The sequence below is a fragment of the Rhinolophus sinicus genome, linkage group LG11, assembly GCF_036562045.2.
Source record: "Rhinolophus sinicus isolate RSC01 linkage group LG11, ASM3656204v1, whole genome shotgun sequence".
In the NCBI taxonomy this organism is placed as follows: domain Eukaryota; kingdom Metazoa; phylum Chordata; class Mammalia; order Chiroptera; family Rhinolophidae; genus Rhinolophus; species Rhinolophus sinicus.
In genome coordinates, this window is record NC_133760.1 from 2399802 (window position 1) to 2418249 (window position 18448).

The following is an 18448-nucleotide window of genomic DNA, read 5'->3' on the forward strand; positions in this document are numbered from 1 at the left end:
TTCCAAACTTGGCTTATACGCTCCAATACGTCAAGGTAATTTGTCCCACCAAAGTCACCAATAACAAAAAGCATTACGGTAATTTTTATATTGAGAAAATAAAAATGCAAATATGTTCACAAAGATATTAATTGAAGCATTGTTTATAATAATAGTGTTATACAATTTGGTTACAAGTACAATGATTAAATAACAGTAATCTATTGGTTTGAAAACTATACAACTTATAAAAATAATAACTGATGATTTTCAATGTGAAAATACTTTTTTTTTAAGTAGGAACAAAGTTGTTACAATTGTGTTAAGACTTCGATATTGGAAAACTGTTTCTATGTGTAAAAAGTTAAAGGAATACAATCCACAAAAATTGTAGTTGGTTTTGTGTTTGAGGGTTGAAATTCTGATTATCGTCCCCCTTGCTTTTTCAAACAATATAGAAAAACCTTATGTAAGTTAAGACATACTAATAAACTGCCAGGTTTTTGTAGCCTTTTTCACATTTCATAAATGTATGAAGGTTGGACATTTTTAGCCTGAAGATTTGTAGTAACATTTTTCGTTTTCAGCCATTATGTCTTAAGCTTCTTTTGTTGTCAGAACCGTATAAAGCTTGGTAATAGTCACTAAGTGAATCAAAATTTACTTGCATTTACATAAAAACACCTGTATCAATTTCAAATAGGCAATCAGCAAACCAATGTCTGCCTGATATTCTAAATTTAATGTAATAATCTAATTACATAATCTTGAGTAGTAGATATAAAATATGGAATCCTGAAAGACAGGACCCATTTATTTTGCCCGCAGTAGTCACAATGAAAATGGAGTACATTTTTTTCATGGGTTAGTACTGGGGCAAATTTAAATCTGTAATCTATTTTGAGTTAATTTTTATAAGTGTAAGGTCAAAGTTCTCTTTGGGGGAGGGGTGTTATGAACATCTAATGGCTCCAGCACTGTTTGTTGAAAAATTATTCTTCATTAAATTACTTTTGTACCTTCGTCAAAAATCAGTTTAGCTATCTGACAAGGACTTGTATCCAGAATATGTAAAGAACACTTACAAGTGACTAATAAAAACACAAATAACTGTTTAAAAATGGGCAAAGGATTTGAATAATTTCTCCAAAGATACACAAATTAAAATGTGCTCAACATAATTAATCCTCAGTTATGACCTACCTGATACTTCCTAATTTATTCCTAAATAAAAATAATTCCTAGTTTAAGTTTCTAGCCTAGATTTTCCCCCTAAAATGATACTCCGTATTTCCACTTCTATGTCTAACAGACCTTTCAAACTATCACATTCCAAACCAAACACTCAATCTTAGGTCCACAAATGTATCCCTTTCCAGGTCTTCCTAACCCAGTAAATGTTTCTGTTCTTCAGTTAATTGAGCTCAGAATTCCCTCAAGTTATCCTTGACTACTCTTTCTTTTGCTACTCCACCCAATAAATCAGCAAATCCTGTCAGCTCCACCTTTAAAATATATAAAGAATCCAACCCCTTCTCAACTCTTGCTCTGGTACCATCCTATTCCTAGATTAGGCCTGAGGTGGACAGTCAGTGGAAGAGAAAGATGACTGGCTCAGAGCCAATGTCACTTCTAGGAAATGTGGTTGAGCACCACCCGTCAGGACCAAACAGAGAAGGCAGCCCAGTTTATCTGTCTGAGATCTGAGTCCAGTCTGGTTATACTGGCTGGCCATAAATGACCCGTCACCCTTACTCAGGAATCGAAGGTTCCTCACCTTCAGCCTCATGAGGCCTGGCTAACCCACCCTACAGGTGTGACCAGAAGCCCTGATATTAATTCCATCCTCTGTAGTCATTTTTTGGAAATGTCCCGCCCCTCACAAGCCTGGAATAGTCCAGTGACCTCCTGGGCACCATCGTACCCTATCTCCTTCAGGTCCTAGCCAAGAGTCTAGTCTCTTTGTTTGTTTCCATGAGGCCTCATGGCCTCTGACATCATGAAGCAAATGTCTTCTGACTCTGAAGATGCTTTCTCCAAGGTTCTGTAGTAGTTCATCCACCACTCTGAAGGCAGAGGTAGCATTTCCTCCACTCGTAGGTCTTATTTGATGGAAATGCCAACTTCTCTTCCACACTCTGTCCCACAAATTCCAGTCACTTCAGTTTCCTCCAACTGTGTTGTGTCAACTTAGCAAATCCGTGCTCTGCCTTGATTCCTCCTTTCTGCTTTGAGGTGTGGAATATGTCTTCAGATAGAAAACCACTACAGCAGGATCTCATTTATTTCCCTTCTTGCAGGGATCAGTCTTGCACCACCAGTTCTCCAATGTCTGAAAACACTTATTTCATACTCAGTATGTAGTTTTTTGTTTAGAGTGGGACAGCAAACTTAGTACAATTACACCATCACAGTTGGAAGCATGGAATCCTCCCTGATGTTTTTTGAGCATTTCCCTACTTTTTGGCACAAGAATTTGTTTGATACTTAATTTGTCTATTTCCAAGGGGGACTCTGGGCCTGGCTCTCCAGGACAAACTGTACCATCCTGGACAGAGATGGCTTCCTCATTCAGAGACCAGGCATAATAGGACCTGACCTAGGGTCAGACCCCTGACCATACAGACCATGCTGCCTCGGGATGTGGGAAGACCAGGGCTTCTCACTTTTTCACTCTGAGGTTGAACTATTTGTGACAGTAGAGGACTTGGCCGAGAGATGTCACCCCATAACAGGAAACTCCTTGATGTCTCACTTAAAACATTTTTGCCAATTTTGCATTCTCCTTCACAGTACATTTATTTTAACATAGATATAAGATGTGAACAAACAATACGGTGAATGTTTAAAGAAAAAAATTTTATTACAGTAAAAGACGCATTGCCATTAAACCCCCTCAAAATACTCCCCCTCACTTCAAACACACTTATCCCATCATTTTTGCCACTTTCTGAAGCAGTTCTGGAAGTCCTCTTTCGTGAGTGTCTTCAGTTACGCTGTTGTGGCTGCCTCGATGTCCTGAATCATTTTGATTTGGGGAAGAGCCAGAGTCGCATGGTGCCAGATCCAGTGAATAAGGTGGATGAAGACACACCATAATGGTTTTGACAGAAATTGCTGTAACCAGAAGCGATGTGTGACATGGAGCACTGTCATGATGGGGGATGATTTATGGCACATTTTTAAACACACCTTCTCTCTCAACCATAGCTCACACCCAACTGACTGCACCGAACAAGTTGAAACTCGTCACACACTGTTACTAAGGTTCAACGCACTGCTTCCCGTGTTGAAGATCCCTGCCTTTTCCTTGGATGTCACTTGGCAGCAGCATTCACTTTATTTGTTGATCACAATGGAAAGGCTCCGTGTCACATTGCTTCTGGTACAGCAATTTCTATCAAATAAAAACATTATGATGTGTCCTCATCCACCTTATTCACCAGATCTGGCACTGTGCGACTTCTGGCTCTTCCCCAAAGTCACAATGACCACGAAAGGTAAACGTTTTCAATGGATTCAGGACATCAGGCAGCCACAAGAGCGCAACTAAAGACACTCACAGAAAAGGACTTCCAGAACTGCTTCAGAAAGTGGCAAGAACGATGAGATAAGCGTGTTCAAAGCGAGGGGGTGTATTTTGAAGGGGATTAATCACAATGTGTCTTTTACTGTAATAATTTTTTTTTAATTTAAACATTCACGGTATTTTGTGATCACAACGCCAATGTTTACAATTAGTCACCAGATAAACTTGGGTTTTTCTCCCTCCAAACCTGGTAAAATGGCTGCTCCACAGAAACGGTGATTTAATAGATGAGAACATTTTTCACACACTCTTTTGCACAGTCACACATTCAAGGACCGGGTCAGAACCAAAAACGACACACACCCTCACAAGAACCACTGCACACAGTGACAGCCACTCACTTGCCCGCAGAGAGACCATCGCGCGCAGACAGCACACCCCACGCACAGACCTACTCACACACACACACCAACCGAACAGTACACACGCCATCGTGTCACCCGACGGCCCCCACGCACGCACGCACGCACGCCCCGGTCCCACTCAGGAACATCTCGAGACTAGGCATTACGGTTTAGCGATGACCTTTTCGCCTAGAGACTACGTTTCCCAGAAGACACCGCGGCGCTGGCCCAATCGCGACGCAGCATTGGCGCGGCTTTGTGCGTCTGCGCCATCTTCCGGCTCCAGGTGGCGAGTCGGTGCCGAGGAGTAAGGGCACCCGGGCCTACGTGGGGGCGCGGTTGCGGTGGTACCTGGACCCTAGCAGACGGCAGGTGAGGGGCTCCGGAGCTTGCCGGCCACTCCGGCGTCCGTGCGAGAGCGGGCGCCGCGGCCGGGTGGGTCTCAGGCCTGGGAAGAACCGGAAAGTCTCACTCCAGCTTGAGTCTGCGGCTTCCCCGGCTCTGGACTACATTTCCCATCGGTCCCCGCGGCGCGCGTCTTGCTGGCACCGCCTTTCTGCGTCCCGGCTCAGTGCTTCGGTCGATGGACCCCTTAGGTGGGTGTTAAGGGGTCCCGACCCACTGAAAATGCTTGCGGGTGCCTCATTCTTACGCGTGCCTTTTTTTTTTTTTTTTTTAATTTGGGGCGAAGTCTGATTTCATGCGATTCACAAAGAGTTGCAAGACTCCAGAAGATTTAGAATCACTAGTTTAAAAGACGACTTGGGAACATTTTAGATGATTTTGTTCAAAATCTGTGTCCAACAGTGGAGAAATAGTTGAGTAAATAATTGGGCACTCGTGTTATAAAATATTAAACAGCTGTTACAGATAATGCCAAAAAAAGTGGTCACAGGAAAAATTCCTATTACGTGATATTAAAGAACATTCATAATTATCTCATTTACTTATTACTTAGAGTAAATACTTGGAAAAAAATTAAATATTTGTAACATGTTGTGCATTGTCCTAAGCTTCTTTATAAACAACTCAAGACGTTGTTAAATAACATCACTCTTAATAATTGGATGTTTTCTATTCCAGTATTGGTTTTGTTTTTTGGGTGTTTCTTTTTAGGCCATATATCAGTAGATGGGTGGGTTTGACTTCTTTTGCTGAATGCTCTGATGTTGTACAAAGGGTCCATTTGTGACGATCTTTCATTGTCATTTAATGTTGCCCCATATCGTTTTTGATAGTTGCTTGGTGTCCATTATCTGGCTGTGCCAAAATTGATTCGACCACTAGCCTACTTCTGTTACATACTAATACACAGTTCTGTTTTGCAGCAAATATTGTGTGCACAGCTTTGCACACTGTTATTTCTCTGTGCTGGGGCTTATTTATGTGCTGATAATGGAGCACGGGACCTGCTCCATCTAATTTGCAGTCACACCCCACCTGTTGACTCCAGGCAGGGTCCACAAAGTGGTGCCCACCAGGCCTTAAGTAGGACTGCGGGGCTGTTTGTGAAAGTGGAAGTTGGGGAAAGTGCCAGGGAGACTCCTGAAAGTTTTACATTATGGGCATGAGGAAAGTAAAAATGGTCGGGTTCTGGGTAGGCCCCATTGTGCGCTGGGCGGTCTGTGCTTCCTGACCTGAGCACAACCTTCCTGGTCCATGGGACACCATTGTGTCTCAGTAGCCGGGCCAGCGCTGAGCATCCGTCTCAGATTTGCATCAGTAACAAGGTGGAATTCTCTGGGTGTTTAGAGAGAAAGGGCCCCCTTGCAGCTGAAGCTGGGTTTCCTGGAGTTGGGTGAGGGCCACAATTTGTCCCAACTACCTCTAATTTTTGTGGTCGGTGGGGGTTAGCGAATGGGGACTTTTAGCTGTGGCATCCTGGGAACCGTAAGGCCAGCCTGACCTCATATTTGCTCTTTCCTTCCCCAGCTCTGCCATCTCAGGACTCTGCCCTTCCCCAACAGAGGAGCCAGGAGGCGGACCCATCAGCCCATGAAATTCTAAAAGTCATGTCCCTTGTGAGTTTAAAATCATGTAAATACTTGCTTTCTCTGTCCGGAAGCTTACCACCTGGTTTCTATCCAAGAATCTGCTTCTCAGAGGTTCCCATTTTAGGGAATGAAAGGACCAGGCAGCTAGTATGGTCTCCCATCCATTGTCCTCTCCTATCAAAAATGATTGGTTTGGGCTTCCCTTACCCCCCACCCCCATAAAAGTAGAAATTCTAGATCTCACGGGGAGAATTTAATATATGCCAAGGATGGAATAGGCAGCGTACTTTATTGCACTGTCACAATTGGGAAAACTCCATTTAGTTGGATTTTAATTTTCATCCCAGCCCTGTATACAGTAGCTTTGGTTTGTAATAAAAAGGAATTTTCAAGAACATTGAACCTTTCCATTTTATTGATGCCCATTTTCTCTTCTCGTCCATTTACATCAGAGGCCTCTAGCCCCAGCTTTTTCTTTTTCTAGAATACCCCATTCCTGCACATACTTCCTCCATCTCCCCTCATGCCACCAGAGACATGTCCTTGATGTGCGCATATGACAACATACCTGCCTGTTGTTCCAGGGGTCAGACTTGTTCAGGGATGTGGCTGTAGTCTTCTCCCAAGAAGAATGGGAACGGCTGGTGCCAGCTCAGAGGGATTTGTACAGAGACGTTATGCTGGAGACTTACAGCAACCTGGTCTCGCTGGGTAAGGTGACCTGGTCTATTCGGAGGTTACCCTTGCGCGTATCTGTTCCTTCCTTGTCAATCTTGGGTTACTCTTTGCGTGGTTAAAGGGCAGCTCCATGGGCTGAAGCTACATCTTCCCCACCCGTCAGGTTATGTCGCGTCTTCCTATGGCTCTTCCTGCACCTGACGCTCTCCAATGATCAGGCCGTGGATCTGAATTCTGGGGTTCACACCATAACTGGGTGGCATTTTTTTTCTCACAACCAGATCTTGCCATTTCCAAACCTGATGTGATCTCCTTCCTGGAGCAAGGCAAAGAGCCCTGGATGGTAGAGAGGGCAGCAACCCGAGGTGTGTGCCCAGGTGAGTGATGCATGCACGGGAAGAGAGAAGCTACCACAGATAACCGTCCAACTGTTTGGCAAGAAGCTGGCCATGGGCGACAGGAAGCAAGACCTTTCCTCCAAGTTGTCAAACTCAGAAATCAGGTCCCAGTCATCATCTTCTGTAGCTTGTCAGCGCATTTGACAAAAGCGGGTCCCGTCCTGAAGCAGTTCTGTATGTTTGGGCCATCACTACCTCTTGTTCTCGCCTGCCCCATTACCCCACCCTCGGCCTCCTTTGGTGGATCTTCTCAGCGTCTCTAAATGTTGGGCTTAGACTTGGGCCTCTTCTTTCCTGTTTGTTTTCATCCCCAGGACCTTGTCCATGACCGTGCTATAAATACCACTCATACCTGTACTGTCTAGTATGGCACCATTGGCCCCAGGTGGCCATTGAAATTCAGTTGATTACGATGAAATATACTTAATACTTAAGTACCTCAGTTGCACTTACCATATTTCAAATGTTCAGTAGCTACTTTCGGGCCCATGGCCCTGCATTGGACAACGCAGATACATTACATCATTGCAGAAAGTTCTGTTGGACATGCAAATGGTTATCTTCACCTTCAGCCTCTCTGTAAGCTCCAGCTACTTATATCCAACCGCCTTCTCATCATGGCCACTGGGGTGCTTACCAGGCTTCGAACTTAAGTCCACAAAGGAGTCCTGACTTCCCCCCCAACAAGTCTACCCTTCCCCCTGTCTTCTGCACTTCAGTAGTAGGACACTTGATTCTTGCTCAAGCCAAAACACTCGAAGCATCCTTGACTTCTCTCTTCCACACACTTCCGTAGTCTGTCAGCAAATCCTAGTCAGTCTACTTTGAAATAATCCAGAATTGAATGAATTATAACCAGCATACTGCTACTGCCTACTTCCCCACCACCATCCTCTGTGGCTTGGACTGTTGCAGTAGCCTCCTCCCCATCCTTCTGCTTCCACTCTTGTCCACTACAGTGTGTTTTCCACACAGCAGCTAGAGTGACTGCTTCACTACATACTTCAGTGAGGGTGTATCACATCTCTGCTCAGAACCTCTCGAAAGCTTCACGTCTCACTCAGAGAAACTCCAAAATCCATACCATGGCCTAGAAGTTCTATGTCTGTGCTGCCAATAGAGTAGCCACTAGTCACACATGCTATTTAAATTTTAATTTTAACTAAAATTTTAAATAAAATATAAATTTCATTCCATAGTCACCCCACCCTGTTTCCTCAAAAATAAGACCTAGCCAGACAATCAGCTCTAATATGTCTTTTGGAGCAAAAATTAATTTAAGACCTGGTCTTGCATTATGTTATATAAGACCAGGTCTTATATTGTAGTAAAATAAGACTGGGTCTTATATAGATTTTTGCTCCAAAAGACGCATTAGAGCTGATTGTCCAGCTAGGTCTTATTTTCGGGGAAACACAGTAGCACGTTTCAAATGCGCAGTAGTCATGTGGAGCTAGTGGCTTCCATATTGGACCATGCAGAATGGAACATTTTCAATATCACAGAAAGTTCTGTTGCACTGTGTTGCTTTCTGTGATCTGCTTCCCCTGATTTCATCTGTCACTCTCCCTGTGGCTCATTCAGTTAGAGCTACACAAGCCCTTTGCTGTTCTGTTAGCATAGGGGTTAGCCAATGTTTTCTTTAAAAGGCCAGACAGTAAATATTTTAGGCATTCCTGGCCATGTGGCCTGTGTTGCAGCTACTTAGCTCTGCTATGGTGGCACATCCCACCTTTGCCTCAGGGCTATCCCTTCTGCCTGCAGTGCCCATACACTGGATGGCAGGTTTCTCAGTCTCAGGGGTGTTGACATTTTGGGCAGGATAATTCTTTGTTGTGGAGGGCCATGCTGCACTATAGGATGTGTAGAAGCCCCCCTGGCCTCCACTCACCAGATGCCAGTAAACCCCTACCCTCACTGGGACAATAACAATGTCTCCAGACATTGCCAAATGTCCTGGGTGGGGACAGAATCTTCCCTGATTGAAAACCAGTCGCAATGTCACAGGAGACCAAAAAGATCAATACACAGTTTCCACAACGTACTGTAAGAGCACTTCAAATGGGGAGCTAAGACCTGAGCACCACAGGTGTGGACTCACCACAGTCACGTGGCAGTTGGCCCCACGCAGTAAGTGAGATGAGGTGTGGCCTGAGTCACGAGTGAAGACGTGTGCAGCCGTGTAACCTAACGTGTCCTCGGGTCCTGGGGATCAGGATGCAGGCACCTTGGGAGGCTGTTATTCTGCCTACCCCACCTGTGATGAGAACATTTATTTTTGAGTTTGGACAGCACACTATTTGCTTGCTTGTTTGTTGGTTTGTTTGTTGGTGGTGATCAGTTTTTTTACTCCTTAGATGTGTGGGTTTGTGTCGTATTTAAAGAGGACGTCACTCTGAGGTTACAAACTCTGCTATGTTTTTCTAGTTTATTTATGGTAATATGATCCATCTGGAATTTATCCTACTGTAAGATGTGATTTCACGTTAACTTTCACATTGTTATCTAGTTGTTCAAATAGCATTTACTAGCTAATTTTGTCTTTTTCCCGTTATCCCTAAAGCCACCTGTATCATCTGTTATTTTACCTCTGTATTTGGATCTATTTTTACACTTTCTATTCTATCCTGTTAGTCTTTCTGTCTAACCATGTGACAACACCATGCTGTTTTAATTATTGAGGGCTTATATATGTTTTAAAAACCTGGTAGAATTGGTCCCTCTTCATTTTTTTTTTTTTCCCCAGAAATTTCCTGACTGTTCTCATTTACTTTTCCATCTGAACATTAGAATCAGACTAACTGGTTTAAAATAATAATAATGATAATGTAATTTTTCTTACTGAGATCATGATAAATTTATAGATTAATTTAGGAAAAAACGGTTTTCTCTCTTAGAGTCTTCTATCGAAGGTCATGGTAAGCTTTCCCCTTCATTTTTGTCCACCCCAATGAAGGTTTAACATTTTCTTTATACAGATCTTGTACGTTTCTTCTTATATTTATTCGTAGGTATTTTATGTTTGTTGCTGCTATTGGAAATATCATAATCCATAATATGGACGACTATAATATCACATTCATCCATATTATATTCCAACTGGTTATTTTTTATATGATGAAAGCCGTTTATGTCTTCAGATTAATTTTGTAGCTAACCCAACTTCCTGAATTTTCTGACTGTTTTATCACTGTTTTTCATGTACTTCTCTTGAGCATGCCAAGTATTCAATTATGTCATTTGCAAATGGCGATAATGTTTTTGCATTTTTATACTGCTTAGGGTTTTTTCTCTTGCCTGATTAGGATGCTGATTATATAGGATCCCCCAGAACAATGTTAGTGGAAATAGTGTACGTCCTAATCTCATTCTTGACCTTAATAGCAAAATTTTTGGTATTTTCTCATTAAACAGAATATCATACTTGGGTAGATGAGTAAGATAAGGATATTTTATTTGGTTAAAAAAGTGTCCACTTTTCATATCTTGTGGGTTTTTGTTTTTTTCTTTTTCAATCTGTAAAGTCTGGATTATGTGAATAGATTTCCTAATACTGAATACTGAATCTAAACATGCACATGTTGCATTTATTAAGTTGTGGTAATTTGTACATTTTCCAGAAATTTTCCTTTTTAAGTTTAATTTTAATTTTTAAAAAATGATAAAAATACATAACACGTTTCACCTGTTTAATCACCTTCAAGTGTATAGTTCATTGGCACTTAATACAGTCACCGTATTGTATGACTACCGTGTTTCCCCGAAAATAAGACCTAGCTGAACCATCACCTCTAATGCGTCTTTTGGAGCAAAAAATAATATAAGACCTGGTCTTACAGTGTATCATATTAATTATATTACATTTTATATTATATTATAAGACCCGGTCTTATAGTAAAATAAGACTGGATCTTATATTAATTTTTGCTCCAAAAGACGCATTAGAACTGATGGTCTGGCCAGGTCTTATTTTCGGGGAAACATGGTATCACCATTACCTAGTTTCAAAATCCTAGTTTTTATCATCCTGTGATATCATGATTTATAATAAGAAATCTATATGAGGTGTGATCAAAAATATGGTGAATGTTTAAATTAAAATTTTGTATTACAGTAAAAGACACCTTGCCATTAAAATATTCCTCCTCACTTCGAACACAGTTATCTCATGTTCTTGCCACTTTCTGAAACAGTTCTGGAAGTCCTCTTTTATGAATGTCTTCAGTTGCACTGTCATGGCTGCCTTGATGTCCTGGATCAATTTAAAACATTTACCTTTCATGGTCATTTTGACTTTGGGGAAGAGCCAGAAGTCACACGGTGACAGATGTGATAAATAAAGTGGATGAGGACACAGTAATGTTTTTTTTGTTTGTTTGTGTTTTTTTTTTTAAAGAGGTTAGTTTATTAAAAGTAAAGAGTAAAGAGTCTCAGCTCTCGGAACTAGAGGGAGTCCTGACCGGGTTGCCCAACGTGGGGCAAAGGCTCTGGTTTTTATACCTTTCCTTGCCTGCTTGGAGAAGGGGCTGGTGCCTTCTAATGGAATTCGTCTATCAGGTTTGTCCTGTTTGCCCACCCTAAAGGGATTAACGAACCCACCCCTATCTATCAGATCTGCTCCTTTGTCTGGCCAAAAGGGATTTATGAGATGTTTTATTAACCTCAAGGTGCATTCTATATCTTTGTAGTGAAGGAGACATTCCAGAACCTGGAGTTTGAGGATATGGTTGCCTTTTGCTTATTTCACCAGGGATCTTTTCCTGTCTACCTAATGACATGCTAACTAACCTATCTGAATCTCCCCTCTGAAGACATAACCCTAACTTCCATTGGGGAATAGGGGCGATGTCCGCTATGGCTACTTCAGGCTGAGGAGGGGTGTAGAAAGAGACTGGCAGCTAGGGCTTGTGCAGAGGTCTATCTAAGGGTCCCCGGTAGGTGAACAAATCCAGGTGAGGATGTTGTTGTCTTGTAGGCCATTGTAGCCAACCAGTGAGTAGTCTGTAAGCTGAGACGCATAGTAGGCAATAGCATGAGGTGATACCAGTGGGGCTGAATAAATGTATATCGCTGTTACAGCTGGAGTCCAAAGTAAGTTTATTGTGATGTTTCAGCTAATGAGGCTTTTGGGATAAGAAGATAGTTAATCTCCTGAGAGAGCAGGATCCCCCAGTGCTGTAAGCTGGGAGGTTATCTTCCCACAAATGAGAAATCATCTAGCCAGCAATTTGACATGTGCATTAGAACTCATAGAGGTGGTAGAGCTACAGTTTAAACTGTTACCGCCTGAAAGATGAAGGCACTGGTTGGAGCGGCAAGTGAAACTAACACGTTGATTAGCCGGAGTCACGGCTCTTTTTCCTTTACTCAGTTCTAGTGCTCGGGTGAGAGCTATTAGCTCAGCCAGTTGTGTGCTGATCCCAGAGGGAAGGCTTATGTTTTCTAAGATACTATGTAGAGGAACTACAGCATATCCAGCCTTTTGTATGTCATTTTCTATACAAGAGCTCTTCTCAGTGAAGAGTCCAATCTGGGTTGTCTCGGGGTGTTTCTTGTAAATCTGCTCTAGCAGTACATACAGCTTTGCATTAAAACTTGGTGGCAGTCATGAGTTAATTCTTCCTCGTCTCTGGGAGGAAGGTGGCAGGATTCAGGTGGACAAGTTTGTATTTGGATTACAGGACCTTCTAACAAGAGGATCTGATACCTCAGGAGGCAGCCATCAGTGAGCCAGTGACTATCACCAGCATTTAAAAGCTCTTGAATGTGGTGTGGGGTGAAAACGGTTAAGTCTTGCCCCATTGTGAGCGTGGTGGCTTCGAGAACTAGGAGAGCGGCCGCAGCTACTGCCCGGAGACAGGCTGGCCAGTCGCGTGCTATGAGGTCCAGCTCTTTACTTAGTCCACTGGCTGCTGTGAGGGTCCCCTGGGCTGCGTTAGGACTCCTAAAGCCATTCCTTTTCTCTCTGTTACACATAAATGAAAGGATTTTCCTGTGGGCAGGCTTAAAGCTGGGGCACTTGAAAGAGCTTGTTTTAAAAGAGTAAAAGCCTGTTCTGTCTCTGGGCTCCAAAGTAACAGGTGGGTATTTGCAGCTTGAGTGTCTTTGATTAGTTGATAGAGAGGGAGGCCATTTCTCTGTCTCCTGGATTCCGTAGGTGGCAGTAGTCAGCGATGCCTAGGAAACCCCTTAGTTGTTTTAGGGTCTTAAGTAGGGGACACCTGGAGATGGGACGGAGCCTGTCCTGTCCCAGGGCCCTAGTTCCTTCAGGGATAATTAGCCCAAGGTATTTGACAGAAGTTTGACACATATGGGCCTTAGCCTTGGAAGTCTTGTAGCCTTGAGAGGTTAAAAAATTTAGAAGAGCAATGGTGCCTTGGCTGATAAGGTCTTCAGACAGAGCACACAATAGGAGGTCATCGACATAGTGTAAGAGTGTACAACTGTCATATGAACATTCTGATAAGTCCCTAGAGAGGGCCTGTCCAGATAGGTGGGGACTGTTTCTAAACCTGAGGAAGGACCGTCCAGGTGAGCTGTGAAGTCTGGCTTTCAGGGTCCTCAAAGGCAAAAAGATATTGTGAGTCAGTGTATACAAGTATGCAGAAAAAGGCATCTTTTAAGTCTAAAACGGTGAGCTGTCTGTCAGCCTCAGATATTTGGGCTAAGAGCGTGTAAGGATTTGGAACTATAGGGTGTAGAGGAGTAACTGCCTCGTTGATGGCCCAGAAGTCTTGAATTAACCTCCATTCCCCATTTGGTTTGGGAATTCCTAAGATGGGGGTGTTGCAAGGACTACTGCATTTTCTAAGAAGACCTTGTCATTTGAGATTGTTAATGATTGGTATTAGTCCTTTCCATGCCTCGGGTTTTAGAGGGTATTGTTTTTGGCAAGGAAAATAAGAATGGGGTCCTTAAGATGAATGTGGACCGGGGTGGCTGTTAAGGCACAACCAACTACCCCCTGTGTGGCCCAACATCAGAGTTGATGTCGGCTTCTAACACCTGGAGGTAGCTAGGAACACTTCCAGGGGCCAGGAGAAAAATGGTTCCCATCTCAGTCATAATGTCTCTTCCTAATAGTGGGGTAGGGCTTTCTGGCATGATTAAGAATGAATGGGAGAACATTAGGTCGCCCCATACGCAGCCTAAGGGCTGGGGAAAATATTTAGTATAGTGGTATCTCGGTTTTCGAACATAATCCTTTCCGGAAGACCGTTCGAGTTCTGAAACGTTCAAAAACAGCCGACGGCTAGGCTTCAGGATCTTGCACTCAGCGGAAGCCGTGTGACATGTTTGACTTCCGAGGTGTGTTCGACGAAGCATTTACTTCCAGGTTTATGGCGTTTGTAAACTGAAATGTTCATCAACGGAGACATTCGAAAACCGAGGTACTACTGTAGTTGGCTTGCGTATGACTTCGCGGACAGTAACGTCTCGATTGGAGGGGGCCCTGGATTGGAGAGGAGGACAGAGAATGTGGCTTCCATGTCTAGAAGGAAATCAATAGATTTTCCTTCTACTTCTAGGATTACCCCGGGCTCAGGAGTCCCAATGGCTAGATGGGACAAGGGAGCCACTGATAGAAGCCCTGGGGCCCCTCAGTCCTGAGTGGGAGTCTGACTGGATGAGACTGGCCTCAGGGGTGGAGGCCTCTGGGGACAGTCTGACTTCCTGTGATCCCCTTTACAGGTGGGACAGGGCCACAGAGGTCTCCGGGTCGGCTCCGGTTGCTGTGGGCATTCCCTTTGCCAGTGACCAGACTGTCCACATCAGTGGCAGTCGGACTTTCTCTGGGCACCCTGTAAGGCAGCCACCAGTACTTCTGCCTTCTTTCTTCCTCTCCTTATCCTGGGCTTCCTCTTGGTCCCTATTGTGAAAGACGGAGTTGGCCACTTTGAATAACTGGTCCAAGGTGCTTTCAGGACCAATAGCCAGTTTTTGTAATTTCCTGCGGATATCTGGGGCAGCCTGTGTTATGAATTTGTCCTTCAAAAGAATTTCCCCTGCAGGGGAGTTTGGCCTTATGGGAGTGTATTTGATTAGGGTCTCCTGGAACCGTTCTAAAAAGGCTGAGGAAATTTCTTCCGAATTTTGGCTGATAGTAGATAGTTTTGAATAATTGATGGATTTAGCCCTAGTTCTCCTCAGTTCCTCTAAAATGCATGCCAGAAAGTGTTTTCTTTGCCAATTTCCCATGGCTGTATCGGGATCCCATTGTGGGTCTGCAGCAGGTACTGCTTGTTGTCCCGTAGGGAAAAGCTCTTGAATGGGGTCCTTTCCTGCCTGCCTCTCATGATATATGAAGAACTGTTCATCTTCAAACTTTTCGGCAGCTTGCAAGGCTGCTTGTTTTTCAGAACTTGTGAGAGTCTGATTTGAAACTAATATGACATCTCTCCAAGAGAGGTCAGAGATCGAGGTCACTTTCTGGAAAGCTTCTATGTATTTATCAGGATCATGTGAAAACTTCCCTAGGTCTCCCTTTATTTGTCTAAGGTCCTGTAGGGAGAAAGGGACTTGAACTCTGGCAGGCGTAAATTCTCCTGGCATTTCCTGTAAGGGTAGGAGGTGTACTTCAAGCTGGGGACGCTTTTGTACAGGAGGTCCTGGATGTGGTGGACAACCAGAAGGAGCCGGGGCAGGAACTGGCTTCGGAGGAAGAGCAGGATATCAAGTTTTGGGACAATCTCTTGACTGGGTGTCTATTGAAGGGACCTCCTCAGGAGAGGAGGATCCCATTGGAGGTTTCTTTGGAGGAGTCCCTTTAGGAGGGGTCGCCTTAGGAGGAGTTTCCTTAGGAGAAGTCTCCTTAGGAGGAGGGGGACAAGAGACCCACAAGGGCTGGGTCTGTCTTACACTTTTGGCAAAGATCTATGTTCTCTTTGCTCTTAGAGCAAAGAAAGCCTGTACGTAAGGAACTTCTGACCATTTGCCTTCCCGCCCGCAAAATAAATCTAATTGCATGATAGTATTATAGTTAGTACTTACCTCAGAAGACCAAATTTCCCCATGTTCCAACTTGTATTGAGGCCAAACCTCGGAGCAAAAGAAAACCAGGCGTCGCTTCTTCAAAGTCTGAGGGTCAAATTTGTCCCAATGTTTCAAGATGCAATTCAGGGGGGTGAAGGCTCATGAGGGCTGATTGCCCATCTGAAAGGGAGGAAGAACAGAAAGGTGTCCCTTTACAATTCATCTCCCACAATGTGGTCTAGGGCGTCCCCTAGAAAACTTGGGCCACAGAAACCGCACGACCCGTTCCGGGGTGAGTGGGGAGACACGGCGTGCCAGGGTCAGTGGTGCTTATCTGGGCTGCCTGGCCTGTGCCTCTGGTAGGTGCCTACCCAAATCCGTTTGTGTCCCTTCCTGAATGTTTGGAGCCGGCCCACAGGCCAATAAAGGCTGTGGCCAATAATGAGGTGTTTTAAAGTAGAGGGGTGTATGGCCTGACTCTGGGCGTCTTGAAAATTGATGGTACGATTGATATAATAGCAGCCTTCTGACTAGAGGTGTTTAAGGAGGGAGTATGTACTCAAAAAGTCTGTAAGGAAGGCATACGGCCTAGGCGAGAGGGAGTGGAAGAAGGCCCTAAAGCCCAATATGTGAAGGAGGACAAAAAGAGACATCTGAAGCCCCAAAAGTCTTCGGACAAGGCTGTTTCGGTGGCTGTGGTGGCCAGGCGGGCGGTGCTCTGGAGGAGCTGTGCTTTTGCGGCCCCTCCCTCTCAGCTGATGCTCCAGGGCTGAGCTGGGGGCGGAGCCAGGTGGCCAAGAAGCTAGCGCTGGTCCCCTAGCATGCGGTCCCCAGAGGAGCACAGTGAGATCATGGAAGAACATAGGGGATGAAAAATCAAGTCTCTAGAGCAGGGGTGTCCAAACTTTTTTCAACGTTTTTCACCAAGGACCATATGCAGTAAAATACACAAACAGCCGGGCCACTCACTTGAGGTGAAGTACGTATTGCCTCACCTGGTTTATTTAAGTAAACTAAATATATTTTGGGAATTTGCTGCGGGCCAATTAACAATGGATTGCGGACCTCAGTTGACCCGCGGGCCGCAGTTTTGACACCCCTGCTCTAGAGAGACATTATGCCGTACAAGCACAGACCTCACTGGTGCTTGAAGTTGTCTTGAGCCCGGCGGGTCCTAAATGACCTGTTCCAAGACCGGGTTATCCTGTCACAGGAGTTTTCAAGTGGGGGATGCCCTAATGGCCTTTAACTGTCCGACCTGTGCCCGCAAAGGATGGCAAACAAAAGAGTTTTAGGAAAGTGCATGAGAGATTTTAGGGTCCCCTGAAAGGGGCTTACCTCCTGGCTGGATTGTCAAAATACATCACTGGACAGTGTTGAGGTCTCACAGGGAAGGGACCCCGGAACAATGTCTCAAGAGCTGGGGAGAGAAGGTGACAGGATGAGAAGAGCAGCATGGTTGGAGGAGTCATCCCACTGGCACCTTATGGGCGGTCGGGCCGGGGAGGGACCAGAGAGACCTTTGGGGCCCACCGCAGAGTAGCCACGACCAGCCACGACTTAGTTGTCTGCGAAGGCCCACAGTCCTGGCCACGCGCCAGCATTCAGCCTCCTCACAGAAAGGAGAAAGGCAGCAGAGGAATAGGAGAAAGTAGCAGGGAGGGAGAGGGAGAGCGTCCAAATGGCACCCTTCCAGGCCCTCGCGCCATTCTCGGGCTCCCCTCTTTATAAGAGAAAGCCGTCAGACTGTAGCCAACATTCCCCTGGCTCAGTGCCAGAGGGGATTGACCAGAGCCCTTCCGCAAAGCCTTTACCTCCCTGGCTTAAGGTCGGCAGCCATGCTGGTCACTTTTAAATGGCTGACTGAGGCCCGATATTTGTGTGACAGGAGAAAGAGACAAAAATGATGAAGGCAAGTAAAAAGGCACAGATAACATTTATCTCTCCTTCAATCCCATGACAAGCCCCCAAATGATATAGAATATTTTCTTTGTGCCAGGATTGTGTCTTGTGAAACCGAAGAATGGAAGCATGGACCAAGGAGAGGTGAGGAGTTGTAAAGGAGGATAGTTTATTAAAAGTAAAGAGTAAAGAATTGCAGCTCTCAGAACGAGAGGGGGTCCCTACCAGGTTGCCCCACCGTAATGCTTTTATTTGACAGAAATTGCTGTACCAGAAGCCATGTGTGACACGGAGCCTTTCCCTTTGTGATAAAAAAATACGGTGAATGCTGCTGCCGAGTGCCATCCAGTAGAAAGGCAGGGATTTTCTAAATGGGAAGTGGCACATCAAACCTTAGTAATAGTGTGTGACAGGTTTCAACTTGTTCAGTGCAGTCAGTCACCTGTGAGCTATGGTTGGAGAAGGTGTGTGTTAAAGTGTCGTAAATCATTCTCCATAATGACAGTGCTCCATGTCACACATCACTTCTGGTACAGCAATTTCTGTCAAATAAAAACATTATGGTGTGTCCTCATCCGTCTTATTCACCGG

At 44.5% G+C, this 18448-nt stretch overlaps 1 protein-coding gene across 3 annotated transcripts in view; it reads left to right on the forward strand.

The window, feature by feature from the left end:
* ZNF582 (zinc finger protein 582) overlaps positions 1 to 18448 on the forward strand; it is a 28451-nt gene that overhangs the window by 652 nt on the left and 9351 nt on the right. The window contains exons 2-6 of one of the 3 annotated variants that reach the window (XM_074315392.1): positions 4106 to 4508; positions 5845 to 5933; positions 6491 to 6617; positions 6866 to 6961; positions 17955 to 18001. In XM_074315392.1, the coding sequence (XP_074171493.1) occupies positions 4496 to 4508; positions 5845 to 5933; positions 6491 to 6617; positions 6866 to 6961; positions 17955 to 18001 (372 nt within the window). In that variant the 5' untranslated portion in view covers positions 4106 to 4495. The remainder of the gene's footprint in view (positions 1 to 4105; positions 4509 to 5844; positions 5934 to 6490; positions 6618 to 6865; positions 6962 to 17954; positions 18002 to 18448) is intronic. The other 2 variants (XM_019716906.2, XM_019716905.2) reach the window with 2 other exon arrangements.